This window comes from Carcharhinus amblyrhynchos, chromosome 12, assembly GCF_965287045.1.
Source record: "Carcharhinus amblyrhynchos chromosome 12, sCarAmb.v2.hapA, whole genome shotgun sequence".
In the NCBI taxonomy this organism is placed as follows: Eukaryota; Metazoa; Chordata; class Chondrichthyes; order Carcharhiniformes; family Carcharhinidae; genus Carcharhinus; species Carcharhinus amblyrhynchos.
In genome coordinates, this window is record NC_137335.1 from 56219407 (window position 1) to 56239754 (window position 20348).

The 20348-nt window shown below is 39.6% G+C and overlaps 1 protein-coding gene across 7 annotated transcripts in view; it reads right to left on the reverse strand.

Moving 5' to 3' along the window:
• The window catches only part of rcor3 (REST corepressor 3), a 79038-nt gene extending 62231 nt beyond the window's left edge, over window positions 1-16807 (reverse strand). The window contains exons 1-5 of one of the 7 annotated variants that reach the window (XM_080200565.1): window positions 16434-16807; window positions 16194-16250; window positions 10839-10916; window positions 2881-2933; window positions 629-790 (exon numbers count right to left, since the gene is read on the reverse strand). In XM_080200565.1, coding sequence (XP_080056691.1) covers window positions 629-790; window positions 2881-2933; window positions 10839-10916; window positions 16194-16250; window positions 16434-16563 — 480 coding nt within the window. In that variant the 5' untranslated portion in view covers window positions 16564-16807. Of the gene's footprint in view, window positions 1-628; window positions 791-2880; window positions 2934-10838; window positions 10917-15418; window positions 15524-16193; window positions 16251-16433 lie in introns of those variants that run through there. The other 6 variants (XM_080200566.1, XM_080200561.1, XM_080200562.1 and 3 more) reach the window with 6 other exon arrangements.
• Between the last annotated feature and the right edge of the window lie 3541 nt (window positions 16808-20348).

The following is a 20348-nucleotide window of genomic DNA, read 5'->3' on the forward strand; positions in this document are numbered from 1 at the left end:
TTATCAACTGCCTTCTAGAAATCTAAATACAGTACATCCATCGATTCCCCTTTATCCACAGCATGTTACTTCTTCAAAACTCCAATAAATTGGTGAAACGTGATTTTCCTTTCATAAAACCACGTCGACTCTGCCTTATATTACCCTGATTTTTCCCAAATGCCTTCCTATAACATCTTTAATAACAACTTTTAACATTTTCCCTATGATAGATATTATCAAACTGGTCTGTAGTTTCCTGGCAATTTGAATGGTTGTAGATTCAGGAGAAAGGAGATGAGCAATGGCACCCAGGGGAGGGTGGGGAAAAAAGAAATGGTTGAATTCTGTTTTACTTAGGTTCAAATTATGTCAAACGGTGAAAATTTCTCATCTCTGAAATGGTTTATCCATAATCACAGATCTCTTACAGCACAGGTGGTCGTCATTTGGCCCATTGTGCCAGTACCAGCTCTCCAAATTCCCCCCCCAAAATATTGCATCCACAGTATTTGGCTTTTGCAGTAATATATTTACATTCATTATTTTGGAAGTACCATTACCTTTTTTCCAGCAGAACTCAACATTAATTCAACATCAAAATTCGTTGCCTTAAAATTTATAAAATGATTTGCAAAGGTTTAGTTACCATTTGCTGAATCCTGTGAAAACTTTTTCCATGAAAACTGAAGGCCTGTTCAAAGAGGACTTTGTCTTCTACAGTCCATTCATCTGGAAAAGGGGTGAAGTTAGGCAAGTCTGCCAATGACTTTTCAATGTTGTGTTTGTGCCAGAATAACATTCCCAAAGCCTACGAGGTATACACAAAGTAACAAATTAGAAAGCTATGTACAAATTCATGCAATATTTGTCAACCAAGCAAGTTATCAAATTCCATTCCAGGGCAGGTTTTTCCCCTCCAAAGACATACTCCATCTTTGGGCAGGAGAGAGGGGACAGGAAATAATACAGCACTATGAAGGTACTCAAGAAGATTATTGGGAAAGTTCACATTTTACAAAATGCTAATTCTGTTCCTGATTCACTGCAATTATGAACATCATACAAAAATTGCCTTTGCACAGCCAATTGTTTTCTCCTCTCTCATTCATGCCCCTTTTCTTTTTCTCCTCTCCTGAAGAGGAAGTGCCAACTCTTACTTCAATAACAACAAAGGGAGAGATTTCAACCACCCCTCTCCCAGATAAGAAAATGCAACAACTTTAAAGTCTGAAATTCAACTTCAATCACCATGACTGTGCCTTTATCCATTTTAACCAGAGAAGGTCAGGGATGGAAGAGCGCAGATGAGTAACCTGCTCAAGAGGTGGCAGCGGAACAGTAATTTAAATATGCTAATGAAGGTGTGTACTTAGATTTTAGTAACCACAGATTTAATGTCACGCAGCTGCAAGTCAAGATTCCAAGGCACCAGAAACCCAATAGCCAAAGGGAGGGAAAAACTGCCAGAACCAGCAAGTAGTTGGTTTTCTAGTAATGATTAAAAGGGTAGAAGTAAAAGTGCTTCCCTCCAGTTTCCCATGCTAACCTACCACAACTAAACTCCTTCTCTGTGACTGGCATTTCATACTCCATCATCTCACATACAGCCTCCCCACAATTTCTCCCATCTATCCCCCATTCTGACTTTTCCACCAACCGTTGGTCTGTCTCTTGAATTGGTTGGCTGCTGACCAATTAATATGACAAAAATTCAAATGTGTTGTTAAATTTTCAGGACTTCCATATTTCCTAGTCTCTACAAGTTACCTCCATAAATATTGGGGTCAGTAGCCAAATCAACAATGTTCAGCATAGCTGACTCCAATCTTGTCCTCACCCCAAAAGAGAAAATGCTGGAAAATCTCAGTAGGTCTGGCAGCATCTGAGAGGAGGGAAAAGAGCTGTTTCAAGTCCAGATGACCCTTTGTCAAAGCTTGTCCTTACCTGATGTTTATAGAATCCTACATTGCAAAAGGAGGCCATTTAGCCTATCAAGTCTGCACCAAACTCAATCCCACCCAGGCCCTATCCCCATAACCCCATGCATTTAACCTAGCTAGTCCCCCAAGGGGTAATTTAACATGGCCAATTCACCTAACCCACACATCTTTGGGCTGTGGGAGGAAACTGGAGTCCCCGGAGAAAATGTGCAAACTCCACACACAGTAACCCAAGCCAGAAATTGAATATCGATCCCTGGCGCTGTGAAACAGCAGTGTTAACCGCTGTGCCACCGTGCCAACCATAAGTTTAGAAGTGCAAAGGGGTCACTAGATTGCAATCAGGAGCGCAAAATTTTAGGGATGATTTTCCCAATAACCCAAAATAGTTTGAGGGTACTTTTAATGTCCTAACGGATGTCCTGGTTGATTTTATTTAACCACACAGATCAGAAATGGAAGCTGGGGCCTTTCAATTTCATGGCAAGACATCACATGATAAATTTACTTATTATCAGAGAGGCTCAGCAATCAAACTTAAACAATAAATATAAGATACAGGGAATGATTATGAGTACATTTATATTACTGTACAACTCAGTAATGTATTTCACGTCAAACCCCTCACAATGATACTCTGACAAAACTGAACAATGCTCCCAACTTTGCACTGAAGTCAGCAACAACCTCTTACTCTGAATTTACAATGCATGAGCTTTCTGATAATTTGCACCAATGTTATTTTTGTTTAGCATAGATGTGCATCTGACAATGTAATAACATATAACTGATGATATTCAAACAACCCAATCAATAAGATCCTACAGCAAAAATAGGGAATTCTAAACATAAAACTGAAATGACTGCTTTCCACTTGATATGGTTATTAAGGGCTCTAAATACAAAGGCTGTAATCTATCCTTCAAAGCAACTTCCAGAATACATTTTTTAAACAAACCTGTTCCACGTTGTAGCCATGCTTTTCCTTTGCTACAGCAATGTATTCATCCACTAGAAAAAGAAAGTGCCGAATTTAATAATTATTACACAATACATGGCCTAACATTAGCATCAGGTACTCTTAAAAGGAGAATTAACCTCCATCGACAGTGCCACACGACACTAATTCTTCCCACAATCAAGATGTTTTGATGACATTTGAAACCAGAGTAGGAAATATGCCTGTTATAAAGCACTAATGGAATAAAAATCTCCTACCAGTGTTCCTGAAGTGCTTGGCGGAACAACAGCACAAATTAATATATTTATATATCTCATGTGAAGATAATCCAATGAATTTGCTATTGTTAATTTGAATAGAAAGCATCCACTAGTAATTATTAGTTTGCACATAACAACAGTTAATCTTTTAAAAATGCAAACTAATTTGTGCTTTCCAAATTGGTGAGATTTGCTTTCTAAATGGAAGGTAGGTATCACTTCCAACCAAAATGTTTATTGTGCATGCCTTTTAAATTTGATATGCACAATTATTTTCTAAATGATATTCAATGGAACACAGTAGACCAACAAGTAACTAAAGCAGAAAGCGTTCTGTTGACATCCATGCAATGCCATTAGTCAAGGGTTGCAACAAATCCAATAAGGGTCCAATGAATGGTTAGTTTGTTTTTAAAATACAGGCTCTGCTGAGATTCATTCTCAATTTAGCTGCAGTATAAATGATACTGGACACAGAATACTTTCAAAAAGGAAAAGGTTTCTCAATTCAGCATGCCAAGTCTGCACCAGGAAAGGACAAGGAGAATCCTCCTGCCAAGAGATTAGCAAGGAACATCTGTTAAATTGAATGTACATTATTGGAAAGCGTTTTAGTCTGCATCTGTCTTATGTTATACCTGACCTGGCTGCACCCGATACTAGTATTGAATGCTGAATCTGTAAAATTGGCACATTGATAGAACTTTAATCAATACAATTTTTAAAAAAAGGATTGTCATAAGGGGTATCTTGAAATAAAACAGAAATGCTTTAAATGCGTGGCATGTCTACAGCATCTGAAGAAAAAAAATCTATTCTGAATATCGCCAATTCTAACTAAGAGTCTGCTCAAAAAATAAAATGTCTTTTTTGTTTATTCAGATATCAACAGACTAAAAATTTGACAGCAATTTCTGACTTTATTTCAGATCTTGGTATATAAATAATGCTTAATCCATTCAATACACGAAGAAATGGAAAATGAAAACTAATCAAATCTATGTAAGTAACGTGTCTATGATGCATTCCTATTAACAATACTTACAGCCATGAAAACACTCAACTCCCTTTTCCCTTCATTGAGCAGAATCATACAGAGAGATCAAACATCAGTTCAGATGCTATTTGATTCAGCCTGATTGCCACCTTATCTTTTTAAAATTATTTAAAAGTATTTTTCTGAGTGGGAGGGAGAGCTGTGAGGATGCAGACAAGTTGAGAGAACAGGCAAATGCCGTATAATATAGATAAATGAGAGATTAATCTCCTATTGTAGCAAAAACAAGATTATCAGAATGACTATAGATTGAAACGGGGGAACGTGAAACAGAACCTTCATATTCTTGTACACCAGTCACTGAAAGTAAGCATGCAGGTGCAGTAGGCAGTGAAGAAGGCAAATGGTATGTTGGCCTTCATAACGAGAGGATTTGAGTATAGGAGCAAGGTGTCCTGCTGTAGTTATGTTCAGGGCCTTGGCGTGATCACACCTGGAACAATCCATGCAGTTTTGGTCTCCTTATCTGAGGAAGAATGTTCTTGTTATGGACAAAGTGCAATGAAGGTTTACCAGACTGATTTCTGGGATGGTGTACTAATGTATGAGGAAAGATGGAGTCAGTTAGTAATTTAGAAGAATGGGGGTGGTGGTGGCGGGGAGAGAGAGAGAGAGAGAGAGAGGGGAGGAATCTCAGAAACATATAAAATTCCAACAGTGCTAGACAGGGTAGACGTAGGAAAGATTTTCCTGATGGCAGGAGAGTCCACAACCAGGGGTCACAGTCTGAGGATAGAAGGTAAACTATTTAGGCCTGAGATGAGGAGAACTTTATTCATCCAGAAAAGGATATGGGGGGGGAAAAACAAGAACAGGTTACTGAGTTGGGTGATCAGACATGATCACAACAAATGGTGCAGCAGGCTCAAAAGACCTATGCCTGGTCTTGTGTTTCTGTATTTAAGACTCGTTAATCCTAATATGGAACTGTCAAAGTGGATTTTGCCAGGTTATAAAACAATGCAACATTCTCACACCACTGTCATGTGAAATACATTTTTTCACACCCAGCATATATCACAACATTCTAAGTATTATGTTCTAGTATATCTACAAAATAATCTTCAAAAATAAAAAAGCCAATTACAACTTGAGCTATTTTGATCTGGAGCCTAAAGTCTACAAGCAATTTGCTGACTTCAGATCATAGAAATTTGCAGCCAAAATGTGCATTTATATAGCATTATTAACATTCTAAAATGACTTAATGAGAACCTAAGCCGTGGCCTTAAAAGGTAAACAAGTTTACAGCTTAACAAATACACAACACTCATGACAATACTGAAGAAACATTTTAATATATTGCATATAACGTATGCCTACTTCAAGGATTACACATACAAAATGTCATGCAAAAAGCTAGTTTGACCTACAATTAACCTGATAAATTGCTGAGATGAATGAGCTTCCAACTGATCTGAACAAAGAGCAGCAACTTCAGCTGCTTGTCTTAAAAAGGACATTTGAAGTTGAATGCAGCTATCATTCTACGAGCAGATTAAAACATTATACTTTACATGATATAATGTTCTCATCATTATAAAACAGCATATAATCTTTGATTGTAAACATTTGAGCTCCTGTTGTCACATTTTGTCTCACTGCTGAGACAATATTTTCCAATAAGTTTCTATTTCTTTGCTCTCTCCATTCAATTCTACATCACCCATGTCGGTTTGGTGATGAACCAACCAAAATCAATCAAAAATACATCATGAGTCAGCACTCCGACCTCTACATTTTATTGGGCCTCTTCTTGCTGCTAGAACTGGGATGAGACTGGGTGTCCTATATAGGTCATAGCATCCTAATTTGCATAAACAGATGAGGTTTCTGCCTTTCTGGTGTGCACTTTGATTGTCCAAAAAAACTGCAACATTGAAATCAAAGAACAAATTGACCCAACCATTTTTAAACTCCTTCACCACTTAGTTTCTGTCAGACAACAAAATTAAAATTTACCCTAGTTGTAATATAATTGTTACTCCTGGGCAACAAGCTAAGACAAAGAAAATGGTTGAGGGAAATAACAGATGTTTTAAGTGATTAGTTTGCTTTAATTATTGATCTACTTGATTGGCTATTCAAATTTGATATAGGAAATGTTAATACATCAAACAAGTGCATTGGAAGTAGACACGGAGAGAAAATTTTCTACTTCCGAGTTCCAGCCCCAAATCTGCCCACTTTTATAGAAAATGCTAGTTGCTGCAGGCCATGTTTACTCAGACAAACGTTGGACGTTCGCTTCACCTGGGAGTCAGGTTTGCAAATTAGACACAATAATGAGGCTGACAATCTCTGATCAAACCTGTTTTGCAGGTTTTATGATGGACAACCAAATTTTCCAGGTCTCAGTAGTTGAAGCAAGGCGAGATATAAGAACATAAGAAATAGGAGCAGGAGTAGGCCATCTAGCCCTTCGAGCCTGCCCCGCCATTCAATAAGATCATGGCTGATCTGTCGCTGCTCAGTTCCACTTTCCCGCCCTCTCCCCATAACCCTTAATCCCCTCTCTTATCAAAAACCCATCAACCCGCGTCTTAAAAATATTTAGCGAGGCAGCCTCCACCACTTCAACGGGCAGAGAATTCCAGAGATTCACCACCCTTTGAGTGAAGAAGTTCCTCCTCAACTCCATTCTAAACCGCCCCCCTTTTATCTTGAGGCTGTGCCCCCTAGTCCTACTGTCTGTTTTGAGCGGGAAGAGTCTCTCCACCTCTATCCTATCCATCCCATTCATCATCTTATACGTTTCAACGAGATCTCCCCTCATTCTTCTAAACTCTAACGAGTACAAGCCCAGTTTATTCAGCCTCTCCTCATAGCTCAACCCCCTCAACTCCGGTATCAGCCTAGTAAACCTCCTCTGCACTCCCTCCAAGGCCAAAATATCTTTGCGCAGGTGCGGCGCACTTCTCGTGGGCTAGGAGTATTCCCTAAGCTCACCCAGAACAGTATCATGGATCAGATCTACTGTAGCTGCTTCTGCTCAACTGGAAGCCAAGCTTGCCAGTCGGGTTGTCTTAAGTTTCCCATCTGAAGCTCCACAAATGCCCCCAACCCTCTCACCCATCCCATTTACAAACCCATCCCTATTAATATTCAGGCCAATTTTTTTTTTTTTGCAGGTTTTTAGTTTTCTAGCTACCTCCCACATTTTTCATTTGGACATTTCCTACAGCACTGAAAGCTATTATTTTACATTTTTCTTAGTTTTTAGTATACATAAGACACTGACAGAAGTTAAATTATTCTTAAAACAAGAGAATAGCTTACACATATGCAAATGCAGTAAGAGAATTAAACAAGTAACTATTTTAAAACATGTATGATATTTTAGATGTGTTTTATGTGTTATATGAATCATTGTTCACTTTGGCCAAAGCAAATTACTGAAAGGAATAATGGGAAAGACAAATAGTTCAGAACCATAGGTCTGGGAACCCATTAGCTAGCAAAACTCATATCTGGAAGATTCTTATGAGGGAACATATTTTGAAACATAATGAATAGGTTCAGACACTGCCCAGACATGTGTTCCTGTGTCCTGGGGCATATCTATTTGAGAACAGATATGCCCCTGGACACAGGAACAGATGTCTACTCACCTTGGCAGTGAGCTGGTGGAAACATCCACTTTGACCCTTACGGTGGCATCTACCTTAACCAGATAACAGGGAAGTAATGTTAGCCAAAAAGGAAGTTAGCATCCGAGTTTAATGGACAAATTAAATACCATCAAGCTGGAAAGTACAATGCAGTTGGCTGAGATACTTGGGAGATTTGTATTGATGTGTGTATACTAAATGAAATTAATTTCAAATTAATGACAGGCAAGGAATCGAAAAGAAAATGTATGACTGCTCTGCTTTTACTGATAAATTCAGAACTTGTCTGAGGGGTCTGGGTGTTTTGTATCTGTTACCATCAAGTTAACTTCTCCCATTGTTTGCTGGTCTTTAACAAGTTTTTACCTTTTGTACTGTGACATTGGTTTCCTGAATCAAATTGCCACCTTGTCAAAAATTCCCTTAACAAGAACAAATTCAGTTTAGCTGCTGTTCTCAATTGAGCTATCAATAAAGTGCATGACACCAAGTGTGAAGTCCACATAACAACAAATATGAACCATCATGTAATACATTTAATACACTACTCAATTATTAGACAATATAATACTTTTGCCAAAACAATGTACAATGTAACACACAGTTTTAAGTTAACCTATTATCCTTTGCGGGCCAGACAATTTAAATTGCAAAATAAATAAATAGAGCCTAATTTTATTTGATAAACGATCCTCAAGATTGGAGTGTGCTGAGTACCACTCAGTACTTTATGACTTATGTCCATAGCAATGATCCCCTGGCTGATAATGCATTGTGCAAAACAAGTCTGTAACGACAGAAATGTTGTGTTGTACTGTGCACGATTTTTTTTTTGCCAAGGCAACACTGTGAATCTTTCACCACAGATTAAATAAACAAACCTGGGGCTCATATACTGCTGTTCAAGCTGCAGGTCTTAAAAATAAGCACAACTGATCAAGTCAATTGAGAAGATAAAGACATCAAGGTGATATTTGGAGCTGCGTTATTCAATAGAAAAAACATTGAACTGGGGTGTGACTAAAGGAATAATACTATTTTAGCCAAAAGCACTAATTTTATCAGAATATGTCTTACATATGCTCACACAAGGCAAATGCACTCAAGTATCTACCTTTTAGTAACCAAAGCACATATAACAACCCAAAACACTTGCACATGCTTTTCATCTTGCCATTCTACCAACACTCAAACAAAACTAAAATACATGTGCATATGCCATGAGGATGAGTAATGACGTGACAGCAAGTATGGCATTTTATCGTTAATACTCAAAAATGCAATTCACCATACCCAAATTTCTAATTAGCTATACATTTTTGATTTGATTTCTTACTTGTCACATGTATTGGTATTTATGAAAAGTATTGTTTCTTGCACAGTATACAGACAAAGTATACTATTCATAGAGAAGGAAAGGAGAGTGAGTGCATAATGTATGCTAGTCGTAGCTAGGGTATAGAGAAACATCAACTTAGTACTGCTTTAACATCTCACTATAATTTGATTTGATTTGTCACATGTATTAGCATACAGTGAGAAGTATTGTTTCTTGTGCACCATACAGACAAAGCGCACCATTCATAGCGAAGGAAATGAGAGAGTGCAGAATGTAGTGTCACAGTTATAGCTAGAGTGTAAATCAAAATTATTTATCATTTATTTTAAAAAACATGCACATTAGATACTTTGGTGCAACTGAGAACTAAGGGACAAGATACGGACAGGCACATCCAGCAGCATATTCAAGCAAACCCAATTTACCCACTGTACCTGATGGGCACTAAATCTAATACACCTGGCAATAATTATGAGTTTTGAAGGCATAAGGATCAGGGATCCCTAATCTAGTTAATAGTGGTGGATGCAATGCACGCCTGATGATTTACATAAATCTGTATTGTGACGAGTGACTCAAACTACCTGAAATCTCCCTCAGTTTTCTGAACCATCAACAAATAAGGCAGTTGGCAAGTGAAGATTTCAAGAAGATTCAATCAGCTGTGCCTGGGCATGAAATCTGATTAAATAAAAAGCAGATAGTGCTTCTCAGCACTCTACTCCTTGTATAAATAGTTAAGCACAATTTAATAAGCTGCAAAAAGTTTACTGAATAGATCAAAGCAGCAAATCCACTTCATGTGTTATGATGAATTCAATGGTAATATGGGCAAGATTAGCATGGTCAAATCAAGCATTATGAATGGTGCAGTAATGTATTAAAAGCTATATATCTAACACACACAGATTCATGCTTGGTTACCAATGCAAAAACAATCTTAAACTGGATTCTTTTGAGTTGTAGGCAAAAACTGACGAGCGCAATCAAATCTGCCAAGACTCCTAGTTAAGCAGTTAGCCTCAATAATCTAAGCCTACGCAAACTTAACAACATGTGTGCCTTTCAGGAGACATAATTCTCCTCAATAACATTCTACATTGTGGATTACATTAAGAACAGACCTATTTTGCTACATTTACCTTCCTTTGAACATTACATTGGCAAATATACCAAATCACACAAAATGGTGATGAAAGATATTCAATTTGTTAAAAGGACATGATGATTTACTTTTTCTTTGGTTCTTTTCAGCAGAAAATAGATGTATTTGCAAATATAACTTAATTTTGACAAGTATTTGCACACTTGAATCGACCAGTCTGGTATTCCAAGTTCAAAGTGCCTACAGGTTTCCACAGTCCACAAAATGTTTATTGTACCTGCATTCACATGTTTCTGTAGTGTTCCCTACCTACCGCTTTACAGGCTGCAGTTTAAAAGTTCTAGTCGTATGATAGAAACTGAATGTTGCAATGTTTACCAAACTCTCTGATCGGGCATCAGACTTGAGAATCTGGCCTATAGTTTCCATAGGTCCTGGACTTTAGATCAATAACTTTTTCACTCCCTGAAAATAATTACAAATTTGAAGAATAATTTCATATATAGAAAAATGATTGGTGGAAATAGCATACAAGAGAGCTACTACTTTATAAGGAAGTAAAAGAGGTTATTAAATTACTTACACTTTACATCTGGAATGACATGATAAGGGGACCAAACCAGCATGCCACCAATTTCCTTATCACTATACTTTGTAGCACCTGAAAGAAAATTAAGTAAGCTGCTTTAAATTGAGTTTGAGAAACAGCTTTCAGACATCAAGACTATGACTTCCATAATTCATGCATGACTATCACTCATGGAGGGATTTCTCCCTTCTACAAAGGTGGATTTACTGAAGTATAAATGCAGTTCTATATTTGTGCTTGTTAAAAAAAGTCTAATTATAAATACAATGGGCCATATTTGCATTTCTCAATGGAGGGGAGAATTGAGTTGTAAACGTAGGAACAGGAGTACATCATTCAGCCCACCGAGCTTGCTCTGCTATTCAATACGATCATGGCTAATCAGACATTTCTTACATCCATTATCTGTGTGCCTCTTTATATCATTAATCAGAAATCCATCAACCTTACTTTTAAACATACATAGGATGGGACTTCCGGGCCGCACTCACCCCAAGACCAGAAAATCCCGCCGGAGGTCATCGGATCTTTGCACAGTCCACCCAAATCTTTCTTTGTAAGATAGTCTCGCCATCCTCTGGAACAAATCTGGTGAACCTACATTGAACTCCCTCTATGGCAATAGTAGCCTTTGAGGTAGGGCTTAAAACTACACTCAGTACTCCAGGTGCAGTATGACCAAACTTTTACACAACTGAACCAAGACCTCATTATTCCTGTACTCAAACCCTCTTGCGATAAAGGCCTAAGTTTCATTAGTCTTCCTAATAGCTTGCTGAACCTGCATGCTAGCTTTCAGTGACTTGTGGAAAGGACACTCAGGTGCCTTTGTACAGCTCTCTAATTTCTTGCCATTTAGGAAATACTCTGGACATCAATTCCTGCTACCAAAATGGATTGTCACATTTTTCTGTATTATATTTTATCTACCATATTCATGCCCACTCTCCTATCTGTCCAAATCTACGGGAGCCAGTCTACATCTTCCGGTCAACATACATTCCTACCTAGCTTTATATCATCTGTGAACTTGGAAATATTATATTTTGTCCCCACATCTAAATCATTGGCATAATATTGTGAACAGCTGAGGCTCAAGTACTGATTTTCACAGTACCCCACTCGCCAAAGCAAGAATGACCTGTTTATTTTTACCCAGTTTTCTGTCTGTAAGTCAATTCACAATCCATGATAGTATATTGCCTCTTATCCCAAGTGCTTTTATTTTGCCAATTCACCTTTTTACCACAAGTTTTCTGAAAGTCCTAATATGCTATGTCCATCGACTCTCCAGTTTCAATTTTAATAGCATCTTCACAAAAACTCGATCATGTACATCAAACATGACTTCCCATTCATAAATCCATGTTGACAATGCCCAATCAGATCATGAAGGTCCAAGTATCTATTTATCACATCCTTTCTAATAGATTCCAGCCATATCTGGAGGTCAGGCTAAAAAAATCTGTACTTCCCATTTTCTCTCTTAAATACTGGGCTGACATTTGTTACTTTCTTTCAACACTCTAGGATGCGTAACATCAGATCCCAGGGATTTACCAACTTTCATCTCTTAATTTCTCCAATGCAGCCTTCTTACTGATACTAATTTCCTTTAAATATTCTTCCTAGTCCTTTGGATCTCTACATCTGGAGATTTCACGCATCTTCCTTTGTGAAAACAGACTTCTCTGCCATTTTCCTATCCCCCATTACAAGTTATCCTGCCTGTAATGGACCCACATTTTTCTTGGTCAAATGCTTCCTTTTTATATGCCAATAGAAATATAAAAGATTTTGCTGCAAAAACAACTTTCCACTACCTTTTCCAGTCCCATGCCGTTTTCATGCGACCTTCCAGCAAGTCAACATGGCCTTGGGTACAAAATGCACAGTAATTCTTACAAGACCAGGACCCCACTGAGATGGCCATTGGAAATGCATTTCCTCCTGCATGCTATTTTCAAGTGCTGATGTCAGAAGCCTAAAAACTCTCTCACTGCAATTTGTGACAGCAAAGGCTAATGAGACGGGAAAATTCTGACAGGTGTTAAATGTTTTGACATCTTCAAATATCATTAGTTAATACTATTTTTCAAAGAAGATGTATTTTGAATGCAGTGATTCATCATAGAGATTTGCACTGCAGAAGTAAGTTGACCCTTACATTGATCAACATTCTGCAATTGTTATCCATTACTGTACTTTTCTAATAGTCAGAAGTGCCATAATGCATTACAAATGTGAAAATGTTCCATCAGCCATTGCTGTCATGTTTTATATTGCGATTCAAGTCACTTCACCGGTCTGGCTTTAAAAACTATTGCATTTGAAAGTTTAAAATATCTCTGCACCTGCGCCCCCTCCATTGAACAAATGCAATTTTTTTTGAAACAGAATGCCATTCTGTTTTGTCAGTTTCAGCAAGATAGCTGGAAGGTTTTGTTAGCATAGCAATAGCCATTATGAATTCATGGCTGCATTTCAAAAGCCAATAATGGCTTCAGCTCAGCAGATGGTGGGTTGATTGGACTAGGAATATTTTAGAGGTTGTAAAACATGCCTTTGAGGGGATTTATTGGTTTTCAGGCCTAACAGGCATTTCCAGGGTTAAATTTTTTCCACTAGTTTAGCCTTTTTTCTATAGTGTTTGAATTCGGCATTTTATTATATTGTTAGAGGCTTGTTTTTTTTCAAATGTTTCAAAATACTTCCCATCGCATAGTACTGCGTGACTCCTGTGGACTGTACAAAATACATACTGGGTTAATGGCTATGGAGAATACATGGGGGAGCATGGAAAATTAGTGAGGGACTCTTTACTATAGTTTCTAACTAGCCTGCCTCCATACCCACACTGCTTACATATGCAATGGAGGGGTAACCCGATTCCTGTTTAAAAAGACAAAACATTCCATGCAAAATCACACATAGGTCAGGTGTACATTTTGGAAGGCACGGAAGTGCACAAGACAGGTTTTCACAAGCCCATACAAATATTGGGGTAAAATTTTTACGATAGAAATTTTAACTTAAGAACCCGCACTTAGGAATCATCACTTAGTATATCTGCCATCTCAAATAGAACTATGAAGTACTTACCCACAAAAGTAACAATGTATGCCACACCTATATTAAATTATATATGATCTACAGGAAGTGAGAATGCTCAGAACATTAGGATAGTGACCACACTCCAGTCAGCGTTCCCTTTCCTGTTCTGCTATAAAAAGGGCATCAGGGAATATCTGATTACGAATAACTTGCTGACAGTCAATCTAGAGGCTTATGTCTGAAGAATGACCAACTGGACAAAAGAATTAAGTGTCCACAGTGCTGATGCTGCAGCAAGTCAGTACTTTTTAAAGAGAATGAGAAGAAAATATTCTAAATGCATTCACTTAAGCATTACTATTATAATATTACATGCTGCACTTGGAATTAGATAAAGATACAGAACATAAATTGGATATACGCCCAACAAGTCCACTCAGTCATTTTTATTTCATATATCTAGCATCTGTAATACTTTGCTTTTATTTCAGAAAGATAAAGTTTCATACAGGATTAAACATGAATTTCAAAACAAAAACCAACATAACAAAAGAAACAACTTGCTGAGCAAAAAAGTCAACAATTGTTAATTGTAAAAATAGTAATAAACAAAGGTGGCAATTAGAACATGAAAGGCTGAGACTGTGTGCGTATGGGTCCAGTTTTTTCCATGACTTGGGTTCCTTACTCAACCTTCACCCGGTGTGACAGGCTGAAAGTGGATAGTGTCTTCTGGTGTCAAGGTGAATGAGAGCACTGAAACTGGAAGTGCACCAGAAAAATATTCTCCACTCACCCCTCCCCTTCATTCACACACACCTGCTCATCCAGCCTGTGCTCATCACTCCACCCCCCCCAAAGCATGTGCTCTCACCCCTTCCTCATTATCTCTCGAGCACACTCACCTCTCCCTCCCAGACATACTCATCACACCTCTCACCCAAGCACTCTAAGGACTGCATGGAAGGGCTCCACAGGCCTCAACGTGGCCCACGTGCCAGATAAACCCTTTTTACATAAACATACAAGATGCTACTGCCTGTGATACCTCCACAGGTAGTTCACCCTACTGCAATTTGAACTTTAGGTACCTGCCCTGCAGTGCTCCACCAGGAAGTGGTTAAGGAAACAGAGAAAAGCTTTCTTCCAGCTCTCCAGAATGGTTAAATAGAATTTTCTTGGCAGTCATATCACATATCCTTGGCTTTCATTGCAGGCTAATTTCAAGGAGGCCTAAAACATGCATTCAGCACATAAATCAGGGGCCTAAACTGTTTTAGGTTGTCCAACTAAATTTGGATCTGCACTTTTTTTAACTGTGCACTGGGTATCAGTCCACAAATGAGTCTCATTGTGTCCAGGGATTCTGAAATGTATTCTCACTTCACAATTTAAGTACTTTCATTGTTCAGATATTAATGCTTTAAAGAAGTACGTGCACGTAAGCATGTCATCTAGATTTTGCTATTGGCAAATTTTGCCCAAGGGGGGGAAAAATTGGTAGTTGATTTCGTCTGTACCGTCTTAGCTAACTTGCACGGAGGATAATAAGAACCGGCAAATAGGAGAACGGTAAGTTGATAAAGAACTCAACGGGGACATTGCCGGAACCTCCTGTCACTGAACGTGGCCGGCAACAGATCTCAGCAGCCTCATTCTCAGTTCGGCCTGACTGCGTATAGGGGGCGGGGGGGGGTCGGCCCATTGGCCTGACACGACCACCGCGCAGGCGCTGAGGGCGCCACACGATCACTGCGCAGGCGCCAGAGTCCACAGGCCGGAGAAACGCGCAGGCGTTCGGAGTCCCAGTCACGACCCGACCATTGCGCAGGCATATGAGTCGCCAGTCCCGAGAAATGCACAGGCGTGAAGGGACTGCCGTCTCGAGCACTGCGCACGAGCGAGGTGGGGCCAGGGCCCGAACAGTGCGCACGCGCGGGGGCACCCTGCCTATTTAAAGAGTTGGTCTCCTGCCTAAATCGGGCTCGATTCATCCGTCACGCGGAGCCTCTCTCACAACACACTCAAACCCCCCCCCCAAAAAAAACACTCCCTAGGATAGTAAGCAAGCCATTTGGTACGCTTCCAAAACTCGCCAACCAAGTTTAAAGGGCGAACGCCTCCCCCAACTCCTTCCACTAGTCCCAACAGTCAGGAGGAAGAAGGGGAGAGGGGGGTCACATACACCCAGAGCCGAGGCTACCAACCCACACCTTCAGTTCCAGAACAATCTAGGATCACATTCACTAAACAAAATTATCATCATCATTCACGGATTGAGGATAATTCTTTTACCGGGATTAAATTCCGGAATGGATGCTTGATAATCAGAGCCCACTCGCATTCCGACATCTGTAACGATAACAAGGAAATAAAAAAAATTAAAAAACACACGTATCAGAAAGATGCGAAATGACAACACAAGACGGCGTCCGGTTACCGACGCCGAACACGGCTCAGGGGTTTAAAGAATTCAACGGCGACGAACGAAGTTTGATTTGGGGGGAGAAAAATTCGCATAGCGTTCGAGGCTACCACCGTGCTCGTCGTCGCTGCCACTCTCCTCGGAATAATGTCCATTGGAAGAGGCTCCAGCCGGGCTCTTGGTGCCGTTTGATCGGCCCTTCCCCAGGTATTCCGACCCTTTCTCCATCATCCCGGGCATGGCAGAGAGGGGGGTAAAAAACCGTTTTTCTTTTTTTTAAAAAAAGTAAAACGATAATCAATGCAAGAATTGAGGGGGGGGGAGTGGGGAAGAAAATTGCAACCGGACGGGAGTTGCAAACAATGGAAGGCCCGCAGGGGGAAGGGGAGGGGAAAGAGAGAGAGAGAGAAAAAGGGGGACGGACAGCAGCGAAACTTCTTTGGGCGCGGAAGAGGATTGACAAGCGGAGCGGCGCCTCACAGCAGGCAGCCTGAGCACAGGCAGGGAGGGGAGGGAGGTCACTCCGCCCCCGCCTTCCATTTCCCTCCTCCTCCGGGTCCTACTGCCCGCCTCCGCAACAAAATTGCGGCCGAGCAATCACTGGGCGCGGTGGCGATCCCCAGCTCCCTCCCCCACTTGAAGTCTACCGCACTCTTTTCTTTCTCCCTGTCACTTCACTCCTGGCTGCGGAGGACGAGCTGTCAACTGCACCCGTCAGCGGCCAAGCGGCCCCGGGAAAAAAAACAAAAGAGTGAGTTGATGAGTTTTTCTTTCACTTAAAAGGGCTTTGCTCTTGCTGGGTAACCAATATACATGGTTACTAATCCAACTTATTAGAAAGTACAGCTCTAGAACAATAACACTGCATTGAAGTTTAGAAAATCTTACTATTTTGTGTGCTGCACATCAATTAAGATGTCACAGTAAACAAGATGATTAAAATACAGGAATTTGTTGTCAAACTCACATATCACCGATTATATTTAATCTATGAAATAAATAAAAGTTTTGCATCTACCACAGATCTCTCCAGTACGTCTAAACTGCACCAATCCAGTTTATTACAAAAGGGACAAGCTCAATACAAAATACTAATATCCTGTGTAAGATACATGCCTCCAACATGTAAGATTTGCATGGCAGCAAGTGTTTCCCTGAATTGTCTCTCAAAATGTGGTAAATAATAGATAACCATAAATGTCATATTTCCACACCATTTAAATGCAGACAAAGTCACCATATAATCAAATTCACTACAGTTGTAGAAATATTCTGATAGTAATTAAAATGACCTACATTTTTTCTCCTTGAATTTTACTTAATAAGATTTATGTTGTCTGAGATAAGGTAAGTAAATTCTGGACAACACAACAGTGCACTTCTGTTTCTCAGTATGAGCATCAGGTGTAGGGAAATGAGTTGAAATTATTCAAACTCATTTTAGTACAATACTTACACCTAGCAGAAATGGGAGACTTCTATACTATTAACCAGGAGTAGATTCAAACCTAAGCCTCAAAAGTATGATGATTTCAGTAGATTAACTCTCAGTCAATTCCCAAGATACTAGATGCACTGCAGCAGATCAGCGAGGTTTCTTCAACAGCGCTTATCAAACTTGTGACTTCTACCATCCAGAAGGACAAGGACAGCAGATACATGGGAACCACCACCTCCAGACTCCTGCCCAAATTACACAACATCCTGACTTGGAAAACTATCACCATTCTTTAATCAGCGCTTGGTCAAAATCCTGGAAGTTCTTAACCTAGCAGCATTCTGGGAGTATTTTCACCGCACAGACTGCAACTGTTCAAGAAGGCAACTCACCAGCATCTTTTCAAGGGCAATTAAGGATGGGCAGAAATCTGGCCTGGCCAATGATATGCCATGTCTTCTGGAGTAACAATAAAAAAAGACTTTTAAGAGGAATTTTGTGTCATGGGAATGACATGGTTCAGGAAGATTGCCTTCAGTTCTCAATTTGTGAGATTACCTGGTCACATGCCTCTGTTTGTGTGTTCCTGCTGCATGTATGTTGACTGCCCTGACTGTCTTCCTTTACAATAATGACCACACTTCCTTACACTTCATGGTCTTTCCACTGAGGAAAAAATGAAGGAATGCTTTTTCTTGCTTTACTAAAAATAAAGTATGCAAAACAATAATATTGCTCTTTGTTATTTTCTAAAATTGTCAAATAGAGAAAATAGACCCTTTTTTGTTGTCATATCAATATTCATTTTAAATAATTATATTTCTCATTCTGAAATTGTTTTACTTGTTGAATAGACCAATGTTTTGGCTACCAGTCTTGGCTAAGTAATAACACTTCCAGCTTTGATCTTGAAACTTCAGGATCTGAGACTTGGAAGTGAGGCTTGAGTGTGTAGGATTATACTTGACAAGTAATGAGGGAGCATTGTACTGTTAAAACTTATGTAAAAACAGACTTTTTGAAAATTGATGCATTCCTTGCTCATGTTGTTGTAGAAATTTTAAACCAATTTGGTAGGGAGGAATCACAGTAGATAGATGGAGTTTTACCACAGGCCTCCCAACACTTGAGAGCAAGGTTTGGTCGGGTATAGAAGGAAAACTAGGTCAGTCCAGCAGGCAGAGAAAACATGGGCATTGTAAAACACATGGGAGGATTGGAAGGCTTTTTTTATTCATTTGTGGGACATGGGTGTCACTGGCTGGCCAACATTTATTGCCCATTTCTAGTTCCCCTTGAGAAGGTGATGGTGAGCTGCCTTCTTGAACAATTGAGTGGCTTGTTAGGCCATTTCAGAGGGCAGATGAGAGTCAACCATATGACTGTGGCTCTGGAGTCCAGCTAATCCAGACCAGGTAAGGACGGCAGATTTCCTTCCTTAAAAGCCATTAGTGAAACAGATGGGTTTCTCTGACAATCGACAATGGTTCCATGGTCATCAGTCAATTCTTAATTTCAGATTTTTTTAATGGAATTCAAATTCCACCATCAGCTATGGGGATATTCACACCCGGGTCCCCAGAACATTAGCTGTGCTCCTGAGTTAATAGCCTAGCGATAATACCATTAGGCCAATGCCTCCCCCTTGCATCTATTTGAATGCAAAACAGATGAACTTAAGAGTGATATTCAGTACCTGGAAGTATGATATTGTTGCAATCGCTGAAACATGGTTGAAGGAAAGGTAGGACTGGCAACTAAACTCTCCAGTGTATGGAAATTTCGGTCATGATCGGGGGGGGGAGATCTAAAAGAGGTCTTCAAATGAGGCCATATGGGTGGAGCTGAGAAAAAGGAAGGGTGATCTCTTTGCTGGAATTATACTATAGGCCTGCCAACAGTCAGAGGGAGATAGAAAATCAGAAATGTAGGCAAATCACAGAAAAATGTGAGAGGGATAGCGTTATAGTAGTAGGGGATTTCAACTTCACCAATATTTACTGCAATCACCAGTTAAGGGTGAAAGGATTAGATAGGGTGGAATTTTTAAAAGTGCATCAGAAGAGCTTTCTGTGTCAGTACATAGGTAGTCCTACTAGAGATGGGCAGTTATGAACCTAATCCTAGGGGATGAATCCGGGCAGGTGGTCAAAGTGTCAGTGGACGAGCATTTTGGGGATAATGACTATAACTTAGTAAGTTTCAAAGTCATTATGGTAAAGGATAAGGATAGTCCAGAAATTGTGCTGAATGTGGGGAGGCCAATTCCATTATCCTTAGACAGAATCTAGCAAATATAGATGGGGAGCAGCAACTTACAGATAAATCTGCATTTGGAAACTGGGAGTCTTTTTAAAATGAAATAATGAGAGTTCAAAGCCAAAATGTTCCTTTAAGAGGGAAGAGCAAGGGTGACAATCCAGGGAAGTTTGGATGTCAAGGGATATTGAGGGCTTGATAAAGAAAAAAAGAAAGCATTTGGTAGAGAGTCTTCAGGAGTATAGGGAATCTAGGAGATATTTAAGAAAATAAATTAGGAGGGTAAAGAGGAGCCACAAAATATCATTGGCAGATAAGATTAAGGAAA